General features: G+C 35.9%; 1 protein-coding gene across 1 annotated transcript in view; it reads right to left on the bottom strand.

Annotated features, from left to right (window-relative positions):
- The window catches only part of KCNH5 (potassium voltage-gated channel, subfamily H (eag-related), member 5), a 318706-nt gene that overhangs the window by 25202 nt on the left and 265990 nt on the right, over window positions 1–27514 (bottom strand). Inside the window, exon 10 of the mRNA XM_008571772.1 lies at window positions 23914–24110. Within this exon, the coding sequence (XP_008569994.1) occupies window positions 23914–24110 (197 nt within the window). The remainder of the gene's footprint in view (window positions 1–23913; window positions 24111–27514) is intronic.

Raw genomic sequence — 27514 nt, 5'->3', positions numbered from 1 at the left:
TAATAAAAGTGACATTCTTAATGGTTGAGAAGTCAAGCTTCCAGAAAATAAGTTCTTTAAAAAAAAAAGTAAAAAGAATCTCAATCAAACACCACTTAAAATTTTCTAAAAATCAAGAGCTGTGAAATGCTACATTCATCACTAACAACTATTACTTGCTAAGAGTTACTGAAGAGACTCGAACATATATAGCAGAATACCTAAAAGAACTCAGGCCATTTAAGCTTTCTTGGTGCCACAAAGAACCCATTACAAGTGAATGAGACTCAACATTATTGCCTGAAAGTGTATCACCTCATAAAAATAAGAGAAAATATTTTAAAATATTGTATGATGGTTTCTTTAATGTACTGTGCCCACTATGATTTACATATGCTTATGTATTCCTGTCAAACAAGTACTCCGTGGATAATGTTTGCCTTTATCTCCCTATCAGATCCTACAGTCATACTTAGGACACCTAGTATCAACTTAACATTGATTAAACAGGAAACTTTCCTTAAGTACCTATTAAGGGCCAGGTCTGATGGAGGGTGCGAGGACAATTAAACATGGTCTCTCTCTCATGGTAGTTTACAATCCAGTTAGGAATATACGGTCATATAGAACCTCAATAGAAATTAGACTATGAGAGGCTCCATAATAAAAGGAATGGACAAAAAAGTGCATTATGAAGAAGAGAAAAATGAATTCTGAATGAGGAAATATGGAGGAGCTTTTGGAGATGGTGCTATTTTAGATGGGTGTTAAAGGACTTTGACAGGCAGAGAAGGGCAGAGGATATAAGGGCATGCCAGGCAGAGGGAGTGACTTGAGCATGAGCAGCAAAAATGCTTAATTTTAGACAGATCTGTGGTAACTTTACCTGTAAGTATGTTTTAAAGTTCAACATGGCTATTTAAGGATCATCCCTAATATGGGCAAATTAATAATGTCCATGGCAAAAATTCCCTGTATTATAAATTATATTATGGTGCCATATTCAAAGACAATGTATTTGGCATTTCTTTTTAAATAAATCAGAATAACTAAATTTCTTCTGAGGTCACACACTTTTTATGGAATCTGATAAAAATTATAGAGCCTCCCTCAAAAGTATACATTGTTTAGAACATAAACATTTAAAAATCTTATTTGAATAGTTTAAAGTTTCAAAAAGATTTCTTTGAAGGCTGCATTTGAACCTCAGTCTAAGAACCTCTAGAAAAAATGGCAACACTTTTTGTGTGAGAAATTTTTTTTTCCTTTTTGTGTCAGAGAATTGAGGGGTTCTTTGAGGCGAAGTTTCAAGGGCAGTGCTATAGCAACATAAAATCATTAAAAAAAAAGAAATTATTGATCAAGGTACTGGAGAATGTCTAAGATGTATCTTCATAATATCATTTGTTATCTTAACAGAGAATACTTTTGATAGGGAGTTGACTGGGGCATTGAAACTATTAATTCCAAAGCCCTGCCAGTTTCAAACATGGTACTGCTGTGCAGACTGAAACACTTAATATGAGAACGTTCTATACAAACGTTATGAGTGGACAAAGACTTGTTTCTAAAGATCCAGGGCATGGGATTTACAGTGATACTCCTTGTCATGTTAACCTGCACAGAGCTTGAAGAACTGAAGGAAAAGTTTGCTGCATATCTCAAGGATTGCCAATAGAACATTATTTTTGATTTACAACAGCAGTTTAATAGTATTTTATAAACAGACCATCAACATAAAACATAATTAAATGTACACCTTTTAGCAAAGTAAGATAGTGATTTTGGAGGGCTGGGGTTGGAATAGTTTAACATCTGAATCAGCACTAAGAATCTTTTCTGTTGACAAACAGACCATTATTAAGCTGCTTTCCATTCCCAGAGGCAGCACACTTAAACAAGTCAAGTCTGGTTAAACCAACAGAAGAAGAAAGAAGACCATGTAGGAGTCTGTCTGAGATAGACTCATTAAATGAAAGATTAATATATCGATGTATGATTTTTATGCATGTGGTCACAATATACAGAAGATACATATATGGGCATTTGTGAGGCTATCTTTGACTACAGAAAGACACACTTCTTGTCACTACGCTCCATCTTTCTACTGTTCATCCTCTGTGTACATCCTGTCTAATCTCAGAAACTCAATAACTATGGCCATCATATCTCTGGCCTAGGTCATCAGACAGAGGTGGCCTTGTTCTAACTACTATTTAGCTACTACCAGTCCCCTCCTGCTCACCATCCCATTTTGCTTCCCTGCTGATTTTCTAACATTACACCTCAGCTTGCCCCTTGCTTTCACACTACCCTGAAAAAGCTTTCCTGGGCTGTAAAGTTATTTCAGAGAAAAACATGATATTTGAAAGATGTAACCCCAAAAGGATGACATCACTATGTTTCATCCTCATTCTGATTTTCTTCCTTTGTTTATTAAATTTATCATGCCATTGATATGTTTTGACAAGCTAAACATAAAATAAAAGATATTTAATATGAAGGTGGAAATGAAGTTCAGTCAACTCTACATTGCACAGCTGGTTATTTAGTGCCAAGGAATCACTTTTGCATAATACTTAGTAAGAATGGAATTAATATCCACTAACATGTAAAGTCTTCCCCCTGTCTCTTTAGAGCAATATAAACTGATTAGCTCCGTGCAGCAATTTAAAACAAAGAACTCATGGGAAGCTTTTAATAGTCTCGTTTCTGGCTTCCATTACTTAGTTAACTCGACATAATCTGCTAATTTCAAGACATGTCTTATTTTTCAAGTAGAAGTCACTTAAACATATGCCTTGATTTCTTCTGTGTATGAAAAAAAAAAGGAAAATGCTTACAAATGCAAAAGATATCTTTCTCACATTTTTAAGGGCAAGCATGATAATCTCAAAATACATTGATTGCTATCTGAAGAAAGCTCATAATGGAGATTTCCCAGCAAAACGAGTGTACTGATAGATTAAGTGGCTTGCACCTGTTCCTTAAGAACTTTGTGAGGTGTTTGATGCTTCTGATGTGGGAGATTTTAAAAAGATTGTACTATATTTTCAGTTGAGAGGATGATTGATGATACAAGGGCCTGCTTTTATCAATAGGCTAGATGAGAATGGGAGAACTCGTGTTCAGGGAAAGCTCATGATGATGCACACAGAGCGACCTTTTAACTCTGTAATACAGGCTGCCTGAAGACAGCAACCTCCTAGCACACCTAGTAGCACATTACCATTACGTTTAATGAACGAACATACCAAGCCAACTGTCAGTCAAAATGAGGATTGGGTTATCCAGATTTTAGATTGTAAAAGCCCTCACATCTTTTCTGGCATCTTGTAGTAGCTGACTTTTGGTCTCTTCCCCCCACCCAATGATAACATAAGGCAGGGAAAAGAGAATCAGCCCACATGAGTGATATTCGCAGCTTACTTAGAATTATTTTTAAAAATTTATTTCTGCAGAGAGACAGATAAAAACTTTTGGCTAATAGAAGTGGATTCATTTTCTTTAAATTTCCTTACTTATCTAATCCTTCTTCCCTGTCAAAACACAGCAATGCAGTCTTGTTTTCTGTTTTTATTTTACAATAGCCTCTACATTTGTGTGTGTATATATATGTGCATATATATATGTGCAAAAGAATAGCGTTAATGTTTAAATGAAAAGCACTGTAAATTGTTAGTTCTGCAAAAATCATCTGTGAGTTTTCTGTTTCTAAAGACAAAGTGGTATAAAAAAGACCACTGGTCTCAATGTAGACCATGGGGTTTAAATTCCATCTCTTCTGCTTATTGGGGATCCATTTAGCCTCTGTGAATCTCCGTTTTCTGGATTATAAAATGGAACAGTAATATCTTCCTCAAAGGTCTGGAAGAATTAAATGAGATAACATTTGGAAAATGGTGGTATAAGGAAAATACAACATATTTCAGAAATTTTAGGATAGCTAATGTCCTCAAAACCAAAAGAGTACAAGGTACTTTGCAGTGTGTGATTCCACTTGTTTTAGATTTTTAAAAGATCTTAACTTCTTCTAGGTTTTATTATTAGACTTCAATAAAAGTAAGTTAACATAATTAGATTTAAATAAGTAAAAATCCCAAATAAGGAGGGAATAAAAATAATTCAGCTAAATTTTTATGAAAACAAAAAGTGGGAACTCTTAAAGATTTTATAGATTGATTCTATGTGAATACCCCCCAGGTGATGCACAGTTTTAGAATCACTGACCTAGAACAGTGGTTTCAACCCTGGCTGCATGTTATAACCACCCAGAGAACTGGAAAAAAAACAATGCCCAGTCCCAAACCAATTTAAATTAGAATGTTTATGGGGTGAGGCCCATTGTACTTTTTTTCAAAGCCCCCCAGGCAATTCTAAAGTTCAGCTCGGGTGGAAAACCACTGCTTTAAAGTATTGCAAGATCCCCTGAGTCATCTGCCTAGGTAAAGGTTAAAAATTTGTATTAAAACATAAATTCTTTTTTATATGCAAACCCTTAGCTGGGCCTCGCTGCTGAGCACAGGATGGTCCTTTACCACCCGTATTCACTATGTTGCCTGTATCCACAGAGTATCAAATCTCTGAATCTGTTCCACCCAACTCCACCTCCAATCTAGGCAGTTTCTTTCTCTAGGGACTGTGGAAGTCACTAGAAACTTTCTGAATGACAAGGTTTTAAAAGAGAAAGCTCTCTTAGTAAGGGAGACAAAGCTGGGTGCAGAGTACCTGTATGTAGGTGGGAGCTGTCAGTGCAGTCTTTTTCCATTACCAAAGCCAAGAGCCAAGAAACAGCCTCAGCCTGATAGAGAACGGCTAGTTAACCCAAGAAATAAAGAATCAAGTTAAATTTTTGAACTGCCATTCAAAGGTTTACCTGTTTAATTTCTTTCTCCTCTATTAGCTTTAAAGTCTTATAACCTCAGAGAACTAAAGAGGATAGTAAGTATTGAAGGGATTCAGTAGTAAAGACAATCCTGCTTTATTAATATTACCTTAACATCTGTATAACTATTGATATTTTACCCTTTTGCTACTACCTCACTTACTTATCCCAATAATTCCTTGAGCTCTGTGAGATGTACTTACATAAAGAAAAAATTAGTAAATTTTCTGAAGACATCAATTGGTTCCAAGTCTATTACTTTGTCACGTAATACTGAGGGATCTTAGCAAGTTACATAACTTCTCTGGACCTTGGTTTTCTCACTTATAAAATGAAGACAATGATATATTCTGTGAAGGACATATAAGATATTGCATCTTAGATTTCTAAATGGTAAAAGATTTGGAAGTTTTAGATATTATAATTATTCCCCTTTTAAAGATGACCAATCATATTGAGGCACAAGAGGTTAAGTTGGTCACTCAAGGTAAGAAATATGTAAGAAATATTACTGTGGTGAAAATATAGATTTATCAATTCCTAATCAATCATTTCCATAATATCACAAATAGTCTCAGAATACTACCCAATGGACTTCCTGACATGAAATCAAGAAAGAAAAAAATATATATTGAGCACCTATTATGATTTGGGATATTAAACAATGACAAAAAATAACTTTACATATCTTGGCCATGACTTTGAGAAAGGAAGTATAACCACGTGCATTTATGTATTCTGAAGCAACAAGTAGAAAAACAATATGAAAACTGAGTGTCTCAGGACCTGTGAAGTTAAACTTCACCCTACGGTCAGAAACAGAATTGATTACTCACCAAACCAATTATTCAGAGGGCTTTGGGAAAACTTTCTCTGATTAAAATATCTAAAACAGCAGGAACTTTTTTTTCTTCCACACCATATGTCTATTACCAAGAGGGAGAGAATCAGAATCCTTAAAAAAAAAAAACTCAAGTAAAATATTATAGCTTTCGAAACACCTTCTAATCCAAAAGACTGTTGAGTAGGAGGAGTAACGAAAAGAGAGAGAAGGAAGTCAGGGAAAGTAACTAGGGAGATTGTAAAGGGTGTGTTTAGACTTCTTCAATTTAGATGTTGCAGAACATCTTTTCTGTAGGGCACTGACATTGCAGAAATCGCCAGCAAGAGTGAAGGTCAAAGCTCCAGGCTTTTAATGCACAAGCTATCTTGTGTGGTAAACAAATTCAGTGGCTGGTTACTCAGTTTGTCTGTGTAGATCTCAAGCTCATGAGCTGGAAAGTCTCCAAAAGTCTTAAGACCTCCACGGTCAGTCCTGTGTCATCCTAGACAGAATAGCAGCAACACCACTTCTATATAATAGCAAACTGTCCTCTTACAACAAGAGGTTATTATTCCGTAAAAGGCAACCTTAAACAAAGTCAGTATTAAGTGGAGTCTGACTTTCCAACAAAGCAGTATTTCCTCAGAATACTTAACCTGGTATGGGATATTCAAAAGCACTAAATTTATCAACTCTCTCAACAAATATAAATTTAATACCTATATGATACATGGCTTAAAACTTTCACAGAACCAATCACATATATTTTATTCATAAATGTAGTAATTTATGGAAAAGGGACTTTGCTCTAAGGCCAGGGGCCACACAGACGCCCAGGATAAAAACTGTATGGGGTGGAGGGAGGCAGGACAGGGTGAGGGACAAGGGTATTCCTTATGGAAGCCCATAAGAAGACAGATTGACTGGATAATAGTAGGTGCCCTGCTCCCCACATGGACTGTATATCCTAGCATGGGGGTAAGGGCTAAGCTAGGAATTTCGGGGGGTATGGAGAAGAGGGGAATATTCTGCACACTTGCAACTTTTTACAATTCCCACACAGAGCAGCCATTTCTTTGGTCTCCCTTATTGTCAGAAGAGTCTTCATCCAGAAAATCAATAACTCACCTTGTTACTGAGCCATTTTCTCTGTCTCCTCTCCTTGGTGTACAGGAGGTGACAAAATCTGGCCACAATCCCCTGTACTACCTTAAAGGAAAGAACAACAGCTTTCCAACCATGCTGTGCATATGAATGACCTGACCTGGAGCAAATCCTTACCCACCCATACCTGGTAACTATGGTTCAGTATCTACAAAGTAAAGCCCAGAAATCTGCAACTTGAACAAGCATCCCAGGTGATTCTGAGGTAGGTGGCCCAAGATCATCCCTTTTCTCTATGGTTTGATCTAAGCTATCCCCAAAAATATCCATAGCTCCATGGCATCTCCTCCAGGTTGTCTGAAATCCTTCAGGTCATAATCACTTTGCCTGGAATTCCACCACTAGAGATTGGGTTATCTTTAAAAGTGTAGATAAATGTGTGTGATATACAACATGTTTATATGTGTATAAATAAATCACAAATATTTATTTATACTTTTTAAGATATTTCTTATAGACATTTATATTTACTCATGTTATACTTATATATGTAAAAACATTTATGTTATAAATGTGTATAAATATTGTTCATGTTATAAATGTTATATATTTTATGCATATGTTTGTTATACCTGTATGTTAAAAATCATTCATAAGTTCTGTAATTCCATTTGCACTCCTTAGGGGAGGATACTTACTCTCTCCACCTGTACATCCATATGAAAGTATTTCCTCCTACAAGGCTAATATTCCTAACATTTTTTTTTTTTTTTTGGCCTTTAACTTTCTTCCCCCCCAAAGAGGAGTGACTGCTCTGATTGGTTAGGTTGGAAGAAGAAACTGAGCCTAGCCAATTCCTCTCCCCTTTTGAAGCTGCCCTGCCTGCAGGGATGATGCATTCCATTGCAACTATCTATGGAGGGCTTACCCAGCCAGACCAGTACCTGCATGGAGAGGCTAATTCAGCTCTAAAATATTGGAAAGACCACTTGATCCAGCCCTAAAGCCATATCCTCTAATCACCTTTATCAGTATTAACAGTCACATTTCGATATTACAATTGGTCCCAAATATGGGATGGACACACTAGTTCTAAATCTTGGACTCCTCAAATGCTACAAGTTCCTAAAAGGTAAATGTTAGACAGAATTGTAAAATAGTGGGTATTTCTAAGCACCAAAAAGCTGTGTGTAGAATAAAATGTGAGGAATGGGGATAAAGGCAAAACTAGAAGTTCTAGGAGATAAGAGAGAAGAGTATGAACTCATCAAAGGGACAATTTACATTATAAGTTTCTTACAACCTGGCTCTGCTGCAGATTTCTACAGCATTAACTTCTCTTCAACAGATTACATAATTCTAACCTCTTTAACCTTTTCTTAGAGATATTATTTATGTTATGGGGATATAAATCCATGTAATAACTGTATTCAGTATTCTTGAAAATAGGAGGCACTCAAATGTTGATCCATTCACTTGTCAAATGTTTTTTCAAGATCACAGGACAAAATAGTACTCTAAGTGCTATGATTACGTTATTCACAGTCTTTGCCCTCAAGGAGTTTACAATGTGATGAGAACAATAGACCAAAAATAAGAAGTATAAACGGTTTAAGCAACAAGTTCAAGGAACTACTTTTCTAAGTTTACCAAGGCTTTGGTGCAAAAGTATCTTATGCCCAGATGACACAGGTGCCAACCAGGGTGCAGGGTGAGAGTTGATTCCACTGGCAGGACAGCCTTCAATCCTGCAGAGAGCTACGCTGAACTGTATTTTTGACTGGAGGCTTTCTCTAATTCATGATGTGCTCTTTTAAAATGACAGTTCTGTCTTCCTGTGTTTCTTTTAATTAATAACCCTGTAGACTCTTTTTCATTAAAAATGAATTTTACCTTTACTATGAAATGTCAAACATGAATAAAATGAGCAACTTTTTCTTGCAGGAAATATTATTTTTAAAAAAGATATTAGTTCACCTTTTCTTTGACAAATTTGAGTAGTGGAATGAGCTTGTTGAAGCAATATTTCTCTTTCTTCCCAAACCAGTGGCTTCTCTTTATTGTATTCTTTTACAAGCAAATGAATGGAAGTAACTTGTATTAAAAAAAAATTAAGTCTTTCAAATATGTTGTAACGTTAAGGGAAGGTGAAATTTAAATTTTTATGAAAGTGAAAGGGGTTGGCTTTCACTTCTAAAAGAGCAATTCAAATTTAGTTTGAGGTTCAAAATAAAAGAGTGAACTTAGTTCTTGGTTTACAGGATGACTGAGTCAATACTAAGCATAAACTGGCAAAGCTCTTTCCTGTTTTTCCCAATGCTTCCCCAGAGTGTCTCCTCTTAAGAGGAACACATTTACATAATAACTGTTTCTATAGCCACAGGGATATGGTTATAAGGATGGTGTTTCAGCAGATAGCAGGGTTCTCAAATAGCCAAACTTGATAGATGTAATTCAGGATGAGATCAGAACCTAGAGTTAAAGTGCAAGTTTTAGGTCAAGTTAAATTAGCTAAAGCTAATCTTAGCACATGCAATGAAACAGAGCATGAAAGTCTGTTCATTAAACTAGATTAGAGAAATTAATCCTTGAGCTAGAAATGCCAAGACCTGAACTTAAAATCACAACCCCTAACTGTTCTCTTAAGATGTATTATTAGTGAAATCATTTCATCAAACATTAGGGGCCTCAGTTAAGTTTTCACCCCTAATAGATATCATGTTGAATGTGTGGAGTTTTGAAAGAGGTAGAGGTAGATATTGTTTTGTGTTAACAGAAGAAAGTAAGAAAGTTTTCCTTTGGAAAAACTCAACGTTGTTCTGGGAGAGTGTACAAGTGCTTCTGTCTGCAATTCTCAGCACATTCCATTGGCTTATGAGAGGAGGATTCTATCTCCTAAAGAGATCAGACCTGAGTGACTTTTAGCATTTCCCTTACTTTCTTGTCACCAAGGACCGATGGACTCCAATAATACATGCTGAGACTACTGCCTGACCTTTTCTCACTATTAGAATTTTGGGAGAGGATTTTGAGCACCAGTCAGGCACTGCCATTTGTGAAACATGTCCTTATCATCATTGTCATCATCAAGTCATCATCATCATTGTCATCACCATCATCACCATCATCACTGCTAACCTTTACTAAGACCTCAATGGATTGGTCTCTACACTCACAACTACTCTGTGAAGTAGGCATTAGGCCCTAAACCCAATGAGGGCAGGGAACTTATGAGTATCTGTTTTACTCACTTCTGGGTATGATGTATTTATAAAAGTGCCTGGCACTTAAAAGGTACTCCAGGCATATTCATTGGCTATTATATCTCATTTTACAGATGTGTAAACCAAGGCATGTAAACTCATATGCCCAAGATCACACACCTGAGCCTAAAGCCAGTGCTCTAGTCATTCCAAAGGGAGATCTTGGTACATTCCCTAGGAAAGAGTATAAATGCTCCTTGACTGTAGGTGTAATCAGGATCGTTTTTATTCCTGAATTGAGTGGAAGCCAAGGTCCACTTCTCCTGCCTACAGATGCTTAAAAAAGAAAGGGCCATATGTTTGGGACACCCTTTTCTCCTTTTCTTCTTCACCAAAATAACAACTAAAGATTCATTCTAAATTGAATGCCACCCAATGCTGGAACAGAAAGAACTTAGGCACTTCCTGGAGAATTGCAAATATCACCATTCCCTCTTTCCATTTTGGGACCAGTTTTAACCAATTGAAATGTATTTGCTCACAGTAATCCAAAGGCAAGTCTAAATTTTTTATCTTTCCAAAGAGTTTTATAATTCATCAAAAAAGTAATCTCTCCAAACTCTTATTAAAGATACATTCAGAATGATCCCAGTAGTTTTCAAAATTTAAAAACATAATAAATCAAATATCTCTTTTTCCTCTTTTCCTGCTACTCTCCTCTCAGTACTTACTTCCACATGGATATTGAGTTCTACCATCAGAAAGGGAAGCAGCACAGATTGCCTTAAATTAATGAACTCTGAGATATTATTACTCATTCAACCAACAACGTTGCTGGAGTGCTGGGCTGAAAAGAGCAGTTGTATGTGTGGGATAACATCTCTTTAAGAGCTTAACAGTCAGTGCATGGGGACAGGGCATCTATTAGCTCATTGTAGGACCCTACAAAGCAATATACAGTAAATACCGAACAAATGGTGCAGTGGATGGTTGTACAGGAGTATGGAAAAAGGAAAGGTCATGTGGAGCTGGAGCACATGGAAAGGAGTATGGAGGAGATGTTGCTGAAGTTGACCCTTGAGGAGCAATCTGGAGCTATAGGATAAGTCGTAGGAGGAGGTGATTTGTTTCTTTTCAATTGCCTTATTAGCAATTCAAGGAACACATATCATTTTCCTTATATTATTTTCCCAAGTTCTCTTTCATTTGTCTAAATCTGAATAATTTTATTGCCCCATATTTTAAAGATGTAATCTCAAAATTTTTATTTCGAGAACAAGACTTTTTATAACTCAATAAATGAATGCCTTTGCCCTTGTTTTCCATTTTAAATAACCATTTTTATTGCCATATGTATGGTTATATTTCATCTTTATTATAGCCCTGGTCATCAATGTTAGTTTGACTTTATTTTGGTGAGGTATTAATTCCATCTCTGATCTTCTTTAATCAAAGTTAATCAGCTGTATTTTTGACAAACCAGAACACACAAGAGGATTGAATATTACCACTGTCTGAAACCTAAAGTAGAGTAGTTGTTTTCTAAATCGGGAATATTTTTCTAAAGAGGCTTTGAACAGAATGAGAAAATGCTCAGATAATTTAAAATTCTGTGGCCTCATTATGAATTCATTTCTGGGGCATAGATATCTGATCGTAGAAAATTCAGAGGTGCCTGTGCTTCTAGAAAGAGATTGATATGTTTGTCTTATAAAGTTTGCTCAAAAGCTAGAAATTCAAATCTCTTATATTTCATTTGGTATAGTATATAAACTGTTTACCCTCCAAACATAGAGTACATTTTCATATAATTACATTTATTGCAAGTTTTTTCTGCTGACAGACCTGTCCTGATTGAATTTTTAAATTTTTACAGTCCTCTCTCTCTCTCTCAATATTATTTAAGCTTTCTTAATGTTATCAACCTCCATAAAATTTCTGGTTCAAACTTAAAAACACCCTTCTAAAGGAATGTACCAAGCTTAGGAACCCAACAACAGAGAGTTTTCATCTTTGCAAAATTACCAAATACAAATCTACTTTCATAGTTTTTTCACCAGAGCAAAAGTTCATATTAAGACCTTCACAAACACTTGGTAGAAGAAAGTTGGAATGAAGGGACTGAGCCCCTGTCCAGAACTTTTCTTTGCTCCCCATCCTTATTCCCACTCCCAACAGCCTACAGAGAAAGGCTGTTGGGCTGGGAGCCTTCCTCCTAGTGTGCGATTTCAGTAACAAGCCACTTGGTGACTCTCAGATGTGGAAATGTCGCTGTTAACAAGCCAGCAGTCAGCCTCATTTTATGGGCTCTTAAATCCCGCAGGCTGGATCTGATCTCTCCTGCTCACCTTTTGCTGGCACAAGCGACCCTTCGCTCTTTGCTCTACACTGGCTAAGTAGGTCATTCCACTTCATGCTTTCTGATTTCTGAGGATTAGGAAACACTATTTTCTCACTTAAGAGGAGGTACCTAACTTCCTGTCACAGAAAACTAACTTTCATAGGATCTGTGTTACCTATTACCCATTTAATGTGACTGAATTATGATGCAGTCCACATATACCTAATATAGTTGTTAAGGTACTGGTTAAAAGAAGGAAGCAAATTCCTGGTTAGGGCCCAATGCCCCATATTACCTCTGTGGGCTGCTGTTAGGGGAAATTGGATTCTTATGTGCAGAATTAGCAGTGACAGTTTTTACTCTACACTTTTCATTCCAGACTGTGAGTTTTCTAAGGGACTGCACCTCTGCTGAACTTCAAAAGATGACATCACTCTCTAGAGGATAAATTTGAGTGCGTAGAACAAACCCCAGTGAAAGCAAATGTCAACTTCTAAAAGTGTTGGGTGAATCAAGTATAAACTGATTCAGAAAGAAGAGGAAGAAAATGAATGACTTTCTCTAGAAGAAATTACCATAGCCTCCTCCTTGGGTTATCTGAGTGTCTCTGGCTATTTAGTAGAATTACTTGATTTGATTCCTTTGGGAAAAGATCACTTGATTGGAATGCCAGAATCTATGAAATGCACCTCCCAGCTAGGGAGGCAGATGTTATTTTGGTCAAAACAGACAACTATTAGGAATTCAATCTAACCACAGAGTAGCTGTATTTTCTTATATATTGCTTTAAAGTTCTTTCTATTCTATAGACACTCATATATATTATTATGATATTTATCTTACATTTTTTGGAAACAGTCTGACTGAAGGGACACAAAAAGTAATTATTGTTTGTAATGCTGAACATGCTAACAATATTGATTTGATCATCACGTACTGCACACAAATACTGATAGTCAACTCTGTACCCCATAAACATGTACAAATAAAAATAATAAGAAAAAAAAAGAATTCACTATGAACATCTTAAATCCCTACTTTGAATAACCAAATGCTTTTTTAAAAGATGTCCCTTTGAAAAGCATTAAAAAGCTACTGCTCAGAATCAGCATGGAACCCTTTCAAATACATGTCTGTTGAGCTCTGAATTTTCCCAGATATGTCAGAGGACAGAAAAACCTGAGCTGATGAATTCAGCTCAAAAAGTAAAAGGCAGAAATCCCTACAATGATAAACCATATGATTAAATTTAGATATTGCCTTGGGGGTTGGAGAAGGAGGAACCCCAAAAAGAACTCTGCCTAAAAATATATTCAAATACAGATCCACAAAAAGATTCACACTATATTAAATTATAATATTTTCAACCATATAGAATATTCATTGACTTTTTCTAGAAGAAAAAAGGAAAAAAGAGACGTAATAAGTTGGGATAGAAAAAATTGGATAAACTCCAAATTCAAATCAGTACCAAAGGACATTAGGGAAGAAAATAATACACACATTTTAGTGCTTACATTAATAAAAACCTTTGCTTTTTAGTTTATGAGGAGTATTTTCCTTTAAATAAAGATGGTGTGATAAAGCCCCATGCTTCCAGTGGCCCTTCATTGAATATTAGCTGTTGAGAATTAAGAAGTGGTAGGCACTTTGGAAATAAATAATCAGGTGTCCAGCTATGATGACCCCAGGAAAGCATTTGTGTAAGGCAGGATTCAGCCCTAACAAAAAACCAAATTATTCAAGTGCATTATTGGATACATGGAGAATTCCCAAGAAAAATAATTTATGAAATATCTTCCTTTTTATATTATATTAGTTAAATACTTTTCTATTAAAATTATTTATTTCCTCCTTGTTTCCTACTAAAATACATATTTTCTTGCAATAAGAATAGCTCTAGTTTTGAAAAGAAGAGCGGGCAAACAATAAAGAGTATAATCCAGTGTCGAATATGTTGGTATATTATCGAATCCAGTGTCCACTCTGAACCTTGGGAAATCTTGTCTTTACATAACTGCTTTGGAAACATATTGAAGAGTGAGGGATCTGTGAACCTCTGTCCTGGTAACTAAATGTGGAAAAGTTTTTATTCTGTCTGGAAGCAGACCAACAGAGAGCCCAAATAGAAGATAAGGTCTCAAAAGATTCCATAATTAGGTCCTGCTTCATCTAAATGCACATGACAAACTTCTGAATTGCTGAAGGTCTGTCTCTTTCTACCCCAATCAGTGAAATGAGAGCCATCTTGAAGTTGGAAGACTGAGATTGGAGCCTCAAAGCAACTATCAAATATGTGGCCATGAGCAAGTCACCTCACCTGATTTGAAGCTCAATGAGATCATGCCTGTGCTGTGTACACTGCAAAGCAGCAAGCTACACCATTTCGGCAGTGAAAGCTCTACAAACCACAACATGTCAGGAGAGCTACTGCCAGCAGGGCCAGTCATTTGGAGTAAATTTGCAGTCCTGATGATCAATAGGGGTTATGAGAGCTATAACTATACTCTGCTCAGGTTCAAAGTTGGTATGCAGATTCTTCAGAGAAAAATGAGAGAAAAGAGAAAAAGGAACTGCTTTGGTAATCACAGCCCCTGGCATTGGGTTATCTTAATTCACTTACAGTGATGTCAAGATTGTGTGTGCTATTCTGAGAGCTCTAGACAAGCTGCTGCAGGATTGTGCAGAATCTGCAGACACAAGTGGTTAGAAAGACCAGCTGGAAGTTAACTCTAACCATGATTTAACACCAGTTACTAACGGTCATTTTCATAATCCTATTTCAGAAGACTTTTTGCTAAAGTTGTCAAGGGTATCGTGTTTTTCTAGATGACAGTGACTATTCTAATTGATAAAAACTGCTGGACAACACGACAGATTCATGTTTCATTCTGATTCATTCATTCAATTGAAGACACTATGCTGGTCACTGGCAATAAAAAGATTACAGAAAATTCCTACTTTAAGGAGCTCATTGTTTAGTTGAAAAATTAAACACGTAAATAGGAAAACAAAGTGACCATAATCAGTGCTATGAGAGAAGTAAGCATAGATACCATGTAATATTTTAGAGTTTTATGGACCTCATCTAATCTTTTATTCCAAATGTGGACAATGTTTTATCAATTAATGTCTTTCCCACAGGATTAAAAAATGATGGATTTGTGAAATGAATGTGCTCTCATATTTTCTTTAGCTGATATACCATTGGCAGGGCAGGGGGTTAGGAAAGAAAGTAGTGAAGTTGGAACTCCCATTGTCACTTCCTAGACCATTTCCTCAAAGATGCTTGTATTGGCTACTGAAATACATACAATCTGCGACACATGTACACCAAGCAAATACTTTAGTTCTTTTTGATATCCAATTCTGGTATGCCTTTTATCTACAAAAGGTAATCACTGCTAAGATGCTTCATTGCTCACAGAAAAAAAGACATTCTGTGCTGTTGGACTCACCATGACAAGAATGCTTTCTGGAGAGAAAAGAGTTATTGACTTCTGAGCCTGTGCTAATGCAAGAGTAAACTTAAGCCACTGTATCTCACTGCAGGAACATCAAAAACCAGGATTGGTATGACGTTTCTCCATAATACTGCCAAGGGGCTTCAGCTGATCTCTACTTAAGCAGCGTGCCATGTGTGGAAAAGGAACTTGGTTTTATGAAGGGAAAGGAATTCTACAAGTACCTCTACGTTCTGTTTTTCCATTTTATAATTTGTATTGATCATTCTTGGAGGACACTTTACTCATTTTAAATGAGAATCCTTCTTAAGTGACTGTCAGAGTGCAGGAATGTTGTGCTAGTATTGATAATTATGCATTGCCCTGGTGTTATAAAAATCAGCACTGAATGCTGCTGCACATTCCCAGTAATGTAGACTCACTTCAGCTGTATATTTTGATTTTAGAATATTTTTCAATGTTATTTCTTCATACTTAATTAAAAAAATAAAACACAGTTGTTAGGGACTGAATGTCTGTGCTCTTCCCCCCTCCCCCCATATGTTTGAGCCCTAATCTGTAGCATGGCTATATTTGGAGATGAGTTTCCTAAAAAGGAACCAAGATTGCATGAGGTTATAATGATGGTGCCCTGTTCCAGTAAGATGAGTGTCTTCATAAGAAGAGACACCAGAGAGTGAGCAAGCTCTGTCCACACACAGGCACTGTGGAAAGGCCGTGTGAGCACACAGAGAGAAGGTGGCCTTTGCAACCCAAAGGTAGAGGCCTTGCCAGACACCAACCCTGCTGGCACCTTGATTTTGGAATTCTAATCTTCAGAACTGTGAAAGATAAATTTCCGTTGTGTAAGCCACCCAGTCTAAGCAAACTCACCAAAGAAAAAGATGCAGGGTAAAGCCGGGCACAAGCCTCCAAGGGTCCTCTCCCTAATTCCTCCGGCAAGAGTTGTGACAACACATGCCAAAGGTATGTTGTTATGTCAATCTAAGAAAACTAATACAAGGTTAAATGAGTATTGGCTAGGTGTCCCAGCTTAGCCTGTGTGTTGTACTAAGTGGTACAGAGATGTTCAGTACAAAAGAGTCTAAAGTAGAAATTACGGAGCTAGAGCAAGGCAGGTCTCTGAGGCAATAATGGAGGCATTTCTTTGAGACCACAACCAAAGGGCAAGGGTCAGCATGACATCATTTTTAACAATGTCCAATGGGCTCCACTCTACGACAATAGTAAAAGTATTAGAGACATTTTCTATAGAACCATTTGACTTAGAAATTTTGATTACACTAGCAACAAATTCAGCAGAGCCATGGAGTGAAAAGACACACCAATTCTCTAGCCATGACCACTCAATCTGGAACCACAGCGGGGTTTACAACCATTAATGTAACATAAACTTGGTATTTAAAAGGGAAGCCCACTTTATTGTACAATTTTAGCCTGTATTAACATTGTTTGATCTTAGTTATTTTTCCAGGAAACACTTAGTTTTTCTTTCTTCTTTTCCTTTTTTTTTTTTTTTTTTTTTTTGATCAACTAATACTTTTAGCACTCATAACTGTCATGATTGGTGGTAAACTTGTCAATATTTTTTCATAGCTTCTAATGTGAAAGTGTGTCACTGCTATCATCTTTAAAATAAGTTAAAATACAAAAGTGAAAAAATAGTGGTTTTTGTTTAATGTGAGAAATTTTCTTTTTCTATATATTTATACTAAGTGGTGCAGCAGCCAGCATACTTCTTACAAGTACTGGCATGATAGCAAAGAGTATACTAGAATGCAGTATTAGCAGCACGGCAACATTTTACCATATTCAGTAACACTTCTTGAGCAATATTGATATGACAGTTACAGCCTTTCACTACAACGAGATCCTTTACAACACAGGCGGTGACATGCCTGCTGTGGCCACACCATATACAGTGGTTTGTACTCAGATTGGGAGTTTAAAGTCCAGTTCACAGACTCTCAACACTACTTATAGCTTGTTTGTTTGTTTGTTATTTGTTTGTATTATTGGCTCCATTGTTAGTATTATCCTGAACCATGCTGTGAAAAACATTAAAATCAATCTATGAATCACATACTAACACATGCCATATATCTTCCTTCTTCCCTAATAAAAATGGGCACAATCACATACTGACTTTTACTCACAATCTTCTACAAAAGGCTTTCAGTCCAGGTTATATAGTAGAAATACTGGCAGCATGAGACTCAAAAGGCTTGGATTCTACTCCCAACTCTGCCCCTAATTACATAAGTGAATTTGAGCAAATCACTTAACGTTCTTAGTTTTCTCATCTTTAATGAAAATAAACTGAAATAGGTTATTTACAAGATCCTTCCTTGCTCTAGACTATCCCTTTGCTTGCAGTAAAATCCTAACTCCAGTGTTATCATCACCACGTGGAGTCCTTCCCTATCTACTCCCTGGGATGAACTGGATTTATCTCCTTTATGCTCCCTTTGTACCTGAGAGTAACCCTCACATGGCACTTATCCAATTATATTATGGTCTCTCACTAGACTGTAGACTCCTAGGGGCAGTCACTGAGCCTTTTGTCTCCATGACCCCATGGTTATGAGGTGGGAGCTTGATGGATGAATATTGAATATATAGTGAGCCAGCCAATCCTGTCTGTGCCACACTTTAAAAAACTGTAGAGAAAATAGCAAATAAAATCCCTCACTCATCCTATTTAAATAGTCAATCTGGAAGAAAATGTGTTCTTGCTATCTTGAAAGTGAAGGAAATATTCAGAAATATTCAAAATCTCAGCCATGCTTAATGTAGCCATAAGTGCTAATGCAACATTTATTTTAAGTTTCAAGGAAATGGAATTCTCTTGACAGCCTCGTGGACAAATATACCCACCAGTTCTTAAATGGTTCATTCTCTTTTACACATACAACAAGGGTCTATAATGGAAAAAAGGCTATAAAGAAATAACTAATATATCTGCATATTTGAGGACCTCTGAGGATACAGATTTCATATCAACCTTTATAAATGGTTCATTGGTGGTCCTCAAGACCACCTGTGGATGGGACAATGTGCTAAGGGGACTCACAGGATTCAGCATATAGTCACACTGATGGTTATGACTTATTGCAGCATAAGAATACAAAGCAAACTTAACAAAGTGTAAAATGCTTGGGCAAAGTCTGGGGGTAGCCAGGCACAAACTTCCTTAATTCCTCCAGCAAGAGTTGTGACAACATGTGTGAAATGTTATCTACCAGGGAAACTCATGAGAGACTCAGGGTTTTTTTACTAGGGACTGATCACATATGCATCCTCCACCTGGCAAATACAAAGCTCATACTTCTGGAACGAAAGTAGGTGTTCAGAATAGATCAAATTATTTGAATATACTGTTTAGGCACAACAAGCCACTCTTACCAGTTAAAGGGTGAGAACCCTCCTAAAATCCAAGTTCCCAAGGGCCAGCTTTATAAGCAAGTCTTTCAAAGGGCAACAGCCATGCCTCCTAGTTTAACTCTTATTTACACTAATGGTAAACAACATCGTATAACTAGGCAGAATGAATTGAAGTACAACATTAACTTTAAAAGTCTAATGAGAACCCTTTAAAATTTAGGTATCACCTGTGCTAGGTGCGCTGCTTACCTTCTTTGAAACACACCTGAGGGCTGGTCCTCAATTTAATAAACACCATTTTGTTATTCCAGGAAATGGCATCTTGAATTGGTTAAGCAAACAAATATATAAATAAAGTCAGCAAGTAAGTCAACATTCCTCTGCTGCTCTCCCATGCCTTTTTTAAATATGTTTAAACTTATTGGAAACTATGAAATTGTGTTCTTGTTACTGAAAAAAATACACCAACCAGTCCTTTTGCCCAGCTCAGTTTAGTTTTTGATTCACATACACAGGATCTTAACCCCAACAATCTGGCAAAGCCTGTGGACCTCTTCTTAGAAGAGTTGCTTTAAATGCACAAAATAAAATACATAAGATTGTATATGCATGTACTGAAACAACACACTGTACCCCACAAATATGTACAAGCAAATGTTAAAATAAAAAAATACATATAAATAAATATGAAAATTTTAAAAATGCATAAGATTGCAAAGGAAACACATTAAATTCACATCCAGCTATCAAAATATTTAAAAATAATTTCCAATATAGTAATCTATGTGCTTCTTCATTAACACAGTAACATATTTAGCAGTTGGTCTAATAACTGCCATAATTTCTAACTAGCGATAAGCATAAACAACATTTCAGGATATCTTTAACATATATGATTGAAAATATCTATTATTCCTTTTGGTACTTCTAATAACGATGTAGTTGGATATCAATCTTCATAAATGAAAAGAAAAAGCTAAATTTCAGTTAGAAATTAAGGAAAATAAAGATATCATGTTTTTTCTCATCAAAATTTACAGACCCTGGGTAAAAATCTCAGGTTTCTAGTACCATGAGTTCAGAGGTTCATTAAATCATTCCATTTAGGTAACAAACTGTTGGAACAATAGCAAACAGACTTGTGGTTTTTGACTACAGGATTTAAAAAACAAACCACTTACTAAACTAATGTGATTTTACTTAAAAATTCTGGCTACTCTAGGAAAAAAATATGAAGATCAAGCAACACTAGGATGGCATTGCAGCAAGGGAAAGCCAGACTGAGTAGTGGCTTTTATATATGGTGTGAACTCTCCCGTCATCACAGCAGCTATAAGCCTTGCCTCACGCCTTTATGTTATCTACCCGGTTCCTATAGCCACCTCTTATTTATGGTATTTTCCATTTCATGATAACCCTCTGGCTAGATAACAAGTAGTAAAGATTTGCTTTTAAATAAAGAGGAAGGGAATTTTATTTGTATGCCATTGTCATCCCCACCTAATTTCCAGTCCTCTGCCTTCAGCAGTTGACACACGTAAGGCCCATGGGCAGCCACCTGTTTTGTAAATACAGATTTATTGAAACACAAAAATGCTCATTTATTTACATATTTTCTATGGCTGCTGCTACGAACTGAGTTTTGTCCCCCCCAAAATTCATATGATGAAGCCCTAATCCCCAATGTGATGGTATTCAGAGATGGGACCTTTGGGAAGTAATTAGGTTTAGAGGAGGTCCTAACAGTGTGGCCCTCATGATGGGATTAGTGCCCTTATAAGGAGAGACACCAGTGAGTTTGCCTCCTCTCTTTCTCTACCATGTGACAGCACAATGAGAAGGTGGCCATCTACACGTCAGGAAGAGATCCCTCACCAGGGAACTAAATTGACCAGTATCTTGATCTTAGACTTCTCAGTCTCTAGAACTGTAAGAAATAAATTTCTGTTGTTTAAGCCATTCGGTCTATGGTATTTTGTTATGGTAGCCCAAGCAGCCTAAGACACTGCTTTCACACTACAATGGTAATGTCGAGTAGTTGAGATTGACTCACAAATCCTAAAATATTTACTACCTGGTTCTTAACAAAAAAAGTTTGTCAATCCCTCATCTAGTTGTTGCATAAAATTATCAATTATAGCTCTAGAATTTTTATATAGAGAGGTTTAAGGATGGTTAGGGGGAGCTACATTTTCATAGCAAACATCTTATTTTTCTTTAACAGAGAAGAAGGCAAGCCTCTAAAGAACTATCACATTCCTCCCACTTGCAGCCACTGAAAACTGCACACTATACAAATTTCTCTAATGAGCCTTGGTATATGCTTATTATACAGAGCTGTCATCTACTATGGCTGATAACTTGGGTTCAAAATATGCTCCCCCTCTTATCAGGAGCATGCCCTTAATTAATAGTTATGATAGCTATGAGATATCAAGAGTATACTATGGACATAATTTTGATTATACAATTCAAAACAAATATTTACTATAATAATGCTTATAAGAATAGCAACAAGAAAAAAATATTTTTATTAATAGATCAATGGGGAATAAAGTCAATGAATGAATGAGAAACTATAAATTGTTGAGAGTGTATCTGTAGAATATTGTTGTAAAAAATGAAATGAAAGCTACTTTTACAAGCTAAAGTAACAGGTTATAGTCTAAAAAATATAGATTTTAAAATCATACAGAGATGGGTTCAAATCCAAGCCCTGATCAATAAGTTATTCGGCAACTAGCTATCCCTGTTTCAGAACTCCAACCTCCTCATGTGTGAAAAGGAGATTATGCTGCCTTGTTTGTGGGTGATTGACATTTAATATAATCATCATATGTAAAATGTGCTAAAGTGCCTTGCTATATAGAACAGGCTCTCAAAATGGTAGTTATTATTAGTAATCATTGGAAGATATTTTCTCAAATTTCACTTTTTTATGAGAATATTTTTTTTCTGAAAATAAAATGACACACACTGACTATACACCCTGTTCACACAATTTGCCATGTTATTGAGATAATCCATCAAGAGCAAAGAGGCTGGAATTATAAAAGACTGACACAAGTTATAACAGGGAACAGGTTTTAAACGGAAGAAGGCATTTGATGTAATTCAGCACACTGGCACTGCAGAGACAGGCACATCATTCCCAGGTCCCATTAAAAACAGACACGAGTTTTCTGTCTCTAGTTTCTCTTCTTATCAGAGGTAGTCACACTAAGATGTGCACTCAACTTTCATAACCAACGATCCTGTGTGTAAGCATGTGTGTGTGTTTGTGTGTGTGTGTGTGTGATGTGCACGTGGTTTTGGCAATCTTGCAGGATAGGGGAAGATTTCAAAACCTGAACATTTTAGATTGGATAAGACAATAATAATATAAGAGCTTCAAATATTTAACAGGCTGCTTTGTAGAAGGGGAATTTGTCATTGCAGAAGGTAGAACTTAGACCAATGGAGACATTTCTGCTTAATACTGAAAAGGACTCTGGGCTCCCTAACGAATAAGCAAGAAAGTTCCATATTTAGTTCACATTTGGCACCTCTCTTCTACATTCTTCCACATTTATTACTACCTTAACTTTCAATTAGGCATGTTTCACGTAATAATCACACTTGACTGTAAGCTTCTTGAGCACAGGAACACCATTCGGTCTTTGTGCTCTGTATAGGTATTTACATTTAGTCTTGCAGATTCTGGATGCTCAATAACTATTTGTTAACAAAAGTATAAACTGAACATGTTGTTCAAATATAGATCAAATGTTGTGATTCAGCTAGTATGAATAATACTCCTGCTAGTCTTGTACTCCCTTGGAACCCCAAGTAGGAATTACATTGATTTATGTTCATTTCTATGTTGCTACAATATAGACATTAATTTGTCTCTTGGCTTGATTTTTTCCCTCTATGTCAGGTACAGGGAAAGTATTATTTGAGGAGGTCGTGAAAACAAAGAATTGGTATTTCAAAATACTTCACCATAGACAGGGAATCATTTTAGATGAAATTCCTTAAGTGCAGTTGTCCAAACATGTATTTCATTCTTGGCAGTAAAAGAGCCCTAGTCAAAGCCCAGTGACCTATAAATCAGAGCTAGGAGATTTCTTTATGCAAATTAAATTTGTGTCACACTCATCAATAACAAAGAAAATGGCAAAGAAGATTACATTTGCAGCAGCAGTACAAAATAAAGTATTCCTATACCTATTTGTAAGACATGTCAGTGTGACTAATTAATTTTTGAGATAGTGTTCTTCGAAAGAATTAATGGAGAGTAAGCTTTGTAAATTGATTATTAAATGAGAAGGAGGGTCTAAAGAGAGGTGGGCATGTAAAACAGGCAACAGGCTTGATTAACCTTACCAGCTTTTAAAAAATCTAAATAATAAAGTAAAAGACACTGGTATTCACTTAATGGCACTAGTATAAGATCCAAGAACTAACTATATCATAATACAGTTTACAGTTTATTTGCTTTTCCTCAAGCCTGTTTTTTATTTTGCATCTTAAATAATAAAGATTCAAATTTGTACTCATATAATCAGCATGTTTTTCCCTTAAAAAAGTAAACAAAATATAAGTAAAGGCAAAGAAAATTATGTCACTTAACACTGATGGCAATATACTATTAAAAAATGAAGTAACTTTTCGACTCCTCAGTTAGTAGAGCAAAACACATTAATCCTCTGGATACTGATAAGGGAAAATAGATCCAGACAACATACCCGTTTCCTTAGATTGCAAGTAAGAGTGAGGTTCCTTGAGAATGAGTTTGCAAAAGCCGTATAAAAGTCCAGGACTTTGAGCAAGGCTTCCCGCTTGATGATGTGTAGGTCACAGTATGTCAGTGCCCGGACATTGGCACATGCATGAGCAAGGGTGGTTTCCTTCCAGAAGATGTCTCCAAATACATCACCTTTTCCTGGAAAACAATATAAGACATATAATTCAAGTATCTGCAAAACAAGCATTATTGTTATTCGGTTTTATATATGGTATTGATATTCTAGCATAATTTAGAGATGAGGGCATAACAATGTACCCAATCAAATTGGCCTGAATTCAGTTATTGATGGAAAACTGGAGTGGCATGAATAAATGGAATTCAACAGAGAAGTCAAAACTTCATTTTAACAAATAATTTCATTATCTTCTGCCACTTCAACTTTTTCTATTCTGACTGGCAGGAGCAAAAGTGACTTGTTAGTTTCATCCATTCCTCTGCTCCTTCTGGACATTAAAATGCAATATACAAGGATCTGCTATTCCATCCTTTATAAATCTAGAACTGATTTGACATATATTAAATATGCATTATTCAGTAACTAAGTATCGTGCCCCAAGAAGACTAAAACTTGCCATGACTTCATTCCCCAAGGATGTTTGTCCCTCTCCACCTAGGCCAGACCTTACACCAGGCCTCAGGGCCCAGCCCAAGAGCTCCACATCCACAGTTCCAAAGCTTAAGGAGCTCAGTTGGATAAAATGTGGGATCCCAGATTTATTATTTCAGAAACAGTTCCACAAAGAGTGCAATAATACACACAAATGTTAGTGTCTTTTAAAAATTCTAAAAGTCACACAGAAATCACCTATTCACTTCAGAGTACCATCCACTGGTGGCCTGAACTCAACCATTCATCATTCCAAATCAACAGTACTTAGTTGCCCAAACAAAGGAAATGAGGAAGAGTCCAAGGTTAAAGGTCCCAAAAAGCTTTTCTGCTGAGGCAGTTCCAAAAGAGCCCCAGCCTTCTGAAGTGTAGTCTGCTGTGTTCTTTGTTCAATTTCTGTGGGAAAGGGAAAGTTTTAAAGTAGAAAAGACAGGGGGAATGTATCCAGGTGGGGAAAATCTTCCTAGAGGCACTCTGTTGATGATTTATTCTTTCTACACTCTTAACTACAGAGATGAGCAAATATCTACTCACATCACGCAGATTAAAATCAGAACATGAAAAAAAAGAAGAAAAATATTTTATAACCCTTCAGGCCAGCCAAACCACCAGAGAGAAAAGATAGTATGTAACCAGAGAAGAGAAAGAGAAAGAGAGACAGAGACAGAGAGAGAAAGAGACAAGAGAGGCTGAGTGAGTGAGTGAGATTACAGATTCTTTTTCCACCTATGCAGTTGGGAAACCCTTAAAGAACCACACGTCTTGGGATTCAACCTTAAAAGGCACTCTAGGGTAGAAAGAGAAAACACACTGAGGAGATGGTTAAAACCACCATGTGATAATGGGATCAGCATACAATAACCATAATGGATGCTTAATTAACCTTAAGCAACTTATTTTTTTCTGGACCCTCCACAAATTCCTTTTAGTTAGTGATACTAATGAATAATTCATTTAACTATCTGATAGCCACATATTTGTCCAAGAAAGGAGGATTAGTGACTTGGTACCCAAATAAAGTCTTTAGGGTTATACAGCATCATAATAACCTAAGGGAGATTTTAGTTATAAAAATTTAAAAGATAAACCCTACATCCTCTCACATAGATGAATTTTAGAAATCTGTATATGGCATTCCCATTGAACTAGTAATTCCCATTATAGGTACTTATTCTAATTGCATAATCATAAGTGCCAAATTTACTTATAAAATTTCTCATTGAAGTGATATTTATACCAACAAGACTTTGAAAATAACATAAATGTCAATGAATAAATAAATAAATAAATTATAAAATATTGTGCAGCAACTAAATATCACAGATTTTAAAAAGTGATATAGAGATATGATCATATTATGTAAAATAATAAAAGCAGGATATCAACCATACATAGAGGTTCATCTCATTTTATGTACCCTCCCTCCCCCAACACATATACATACACACAAAGCATGGAAGTCAATGCATCAAAATGTTAGCTTGTCTCTGCATTATGGGACAATGGATGGGTTTTGTCTTACAATTTATGTGTACTATTTTGTAAGCAAAAGAGGTCAATAACTGTTATAGTCTCTGGTGTTACAAAATTAACAAGATTTTAAAGGACTGTTTTGATCTACCTCTTGTTACTTTTCCTCTATCATAATTGTTACTTTTCCCATATTGAGTTTTTCTCTGAAGAGATGGAAAAAGAATTACATTTCTCTCCGATTCGTTTCCATGACCCTTTCTCAAATTATCAATTATAATGCAACCTCTCTGACCCATTTGTAAGTGCTCATTACTTTCATCTATTTGATTTCCATGTATGGTACTTTAATAATAATCAATGCTTTTGACTTAGTAATTTTACTTCTGGGAATCGATCAAAAGATTAAAATCAATATACATACTGTTCACTGTAGAGTTATTAATCACAAATCCACATTAAAAAAAACAACTATATTTCCAATAGCAATGGAAATTGCAAAAATATATGTAAAGTATCAATTCATACAGAATTAAAACAAGTTTTGAAATAATATGCAAAAAAATGCTTACCTTATAATGTTAAACAAAAAAATAGAGATAGAAAGAATAATATGATTACAGCTATGACAAAGTATATAAAAATGAAACCAGAATAATTGTCAATTAAAATCTTTTTCTTCTTAAAGAGAAATTATTTATAGAACCAAAGTATATTGTATTTTTAATTATATATTATTATAGATAGCATATTATGTTATTATTAATTTGTTAATTGACAATAAATTGAGCTAACAGCCAAAAGGAATATAAGACTAAAAGAAAATACATTTAAATAACAGCAACTGGTTTCATGTGGTAGGTTTATTGTGTTTCTTCTTTCCACTCTATATTTTCCAAATTTTTCTATAATAAATTTGAATAACTTTATTAAAAAATAACAAACTATTTTCACAAATGTTTTTCCTTACACTTTTTAATTAAACTGAATTCATAAAACACGTACATATATGTAGAATAGTAAATAAATATTCATCAGTTAAGTGCATTGGCAATAGGAAAAAGATACTCGATATGTAAGTGTAATTTCCCCTTACAGATATAGAACATTTTTAATTGCTGAGAAATTAAAATATCTGTTATATATTTTATTTTATCTAACTCATGAAATTAAAAGTCTTACCCTATTTTTACCTAAAAAAATTTTTAGGGCCGGCCCGGTGGCACACTGGATAGTGCGCCGCCTGGGAAGCGCGGCGGCGCTCCCGCCCGAGGGTTCGGATCCCACATACAGACCGGTTCCCGCTCACTGGCTGAGCGAGGCGCGGGAGCAACACCGAGGGTTGCGATCCCATTGCCGGTCCCCGGTCCGGTACGGGGGCAACACTGAGGGTTGCGATCTGTTGCCGGACACGGAAAAAGACAAAAAAAAAAAAACAAAAAAAAAAAAAAAAAAAAAAAAA

This window comes from Galeopterus variegatus, unplaced genomic scaffold (genome assembly GCF_000696425.1).
Source record: "Galeopterus variegatus unplaced genomic scaffold, G_variegatus-3.0.2 Scaffold717, whole genome shotgun sequence".
Classification (NCBI taxonomy): domain Eukaryota; kingdom Metazoa; phylum Chordata; class Mammalia; order Dermoptera; family Cynocephalidae; genus Galeopterus; species Galeopterus variegatus.
The sequence above is the reverse complement of the archived record's forward strand: the minus strand, read 5'-3'. Positions and strand labels throughout refer to the sequence as shown.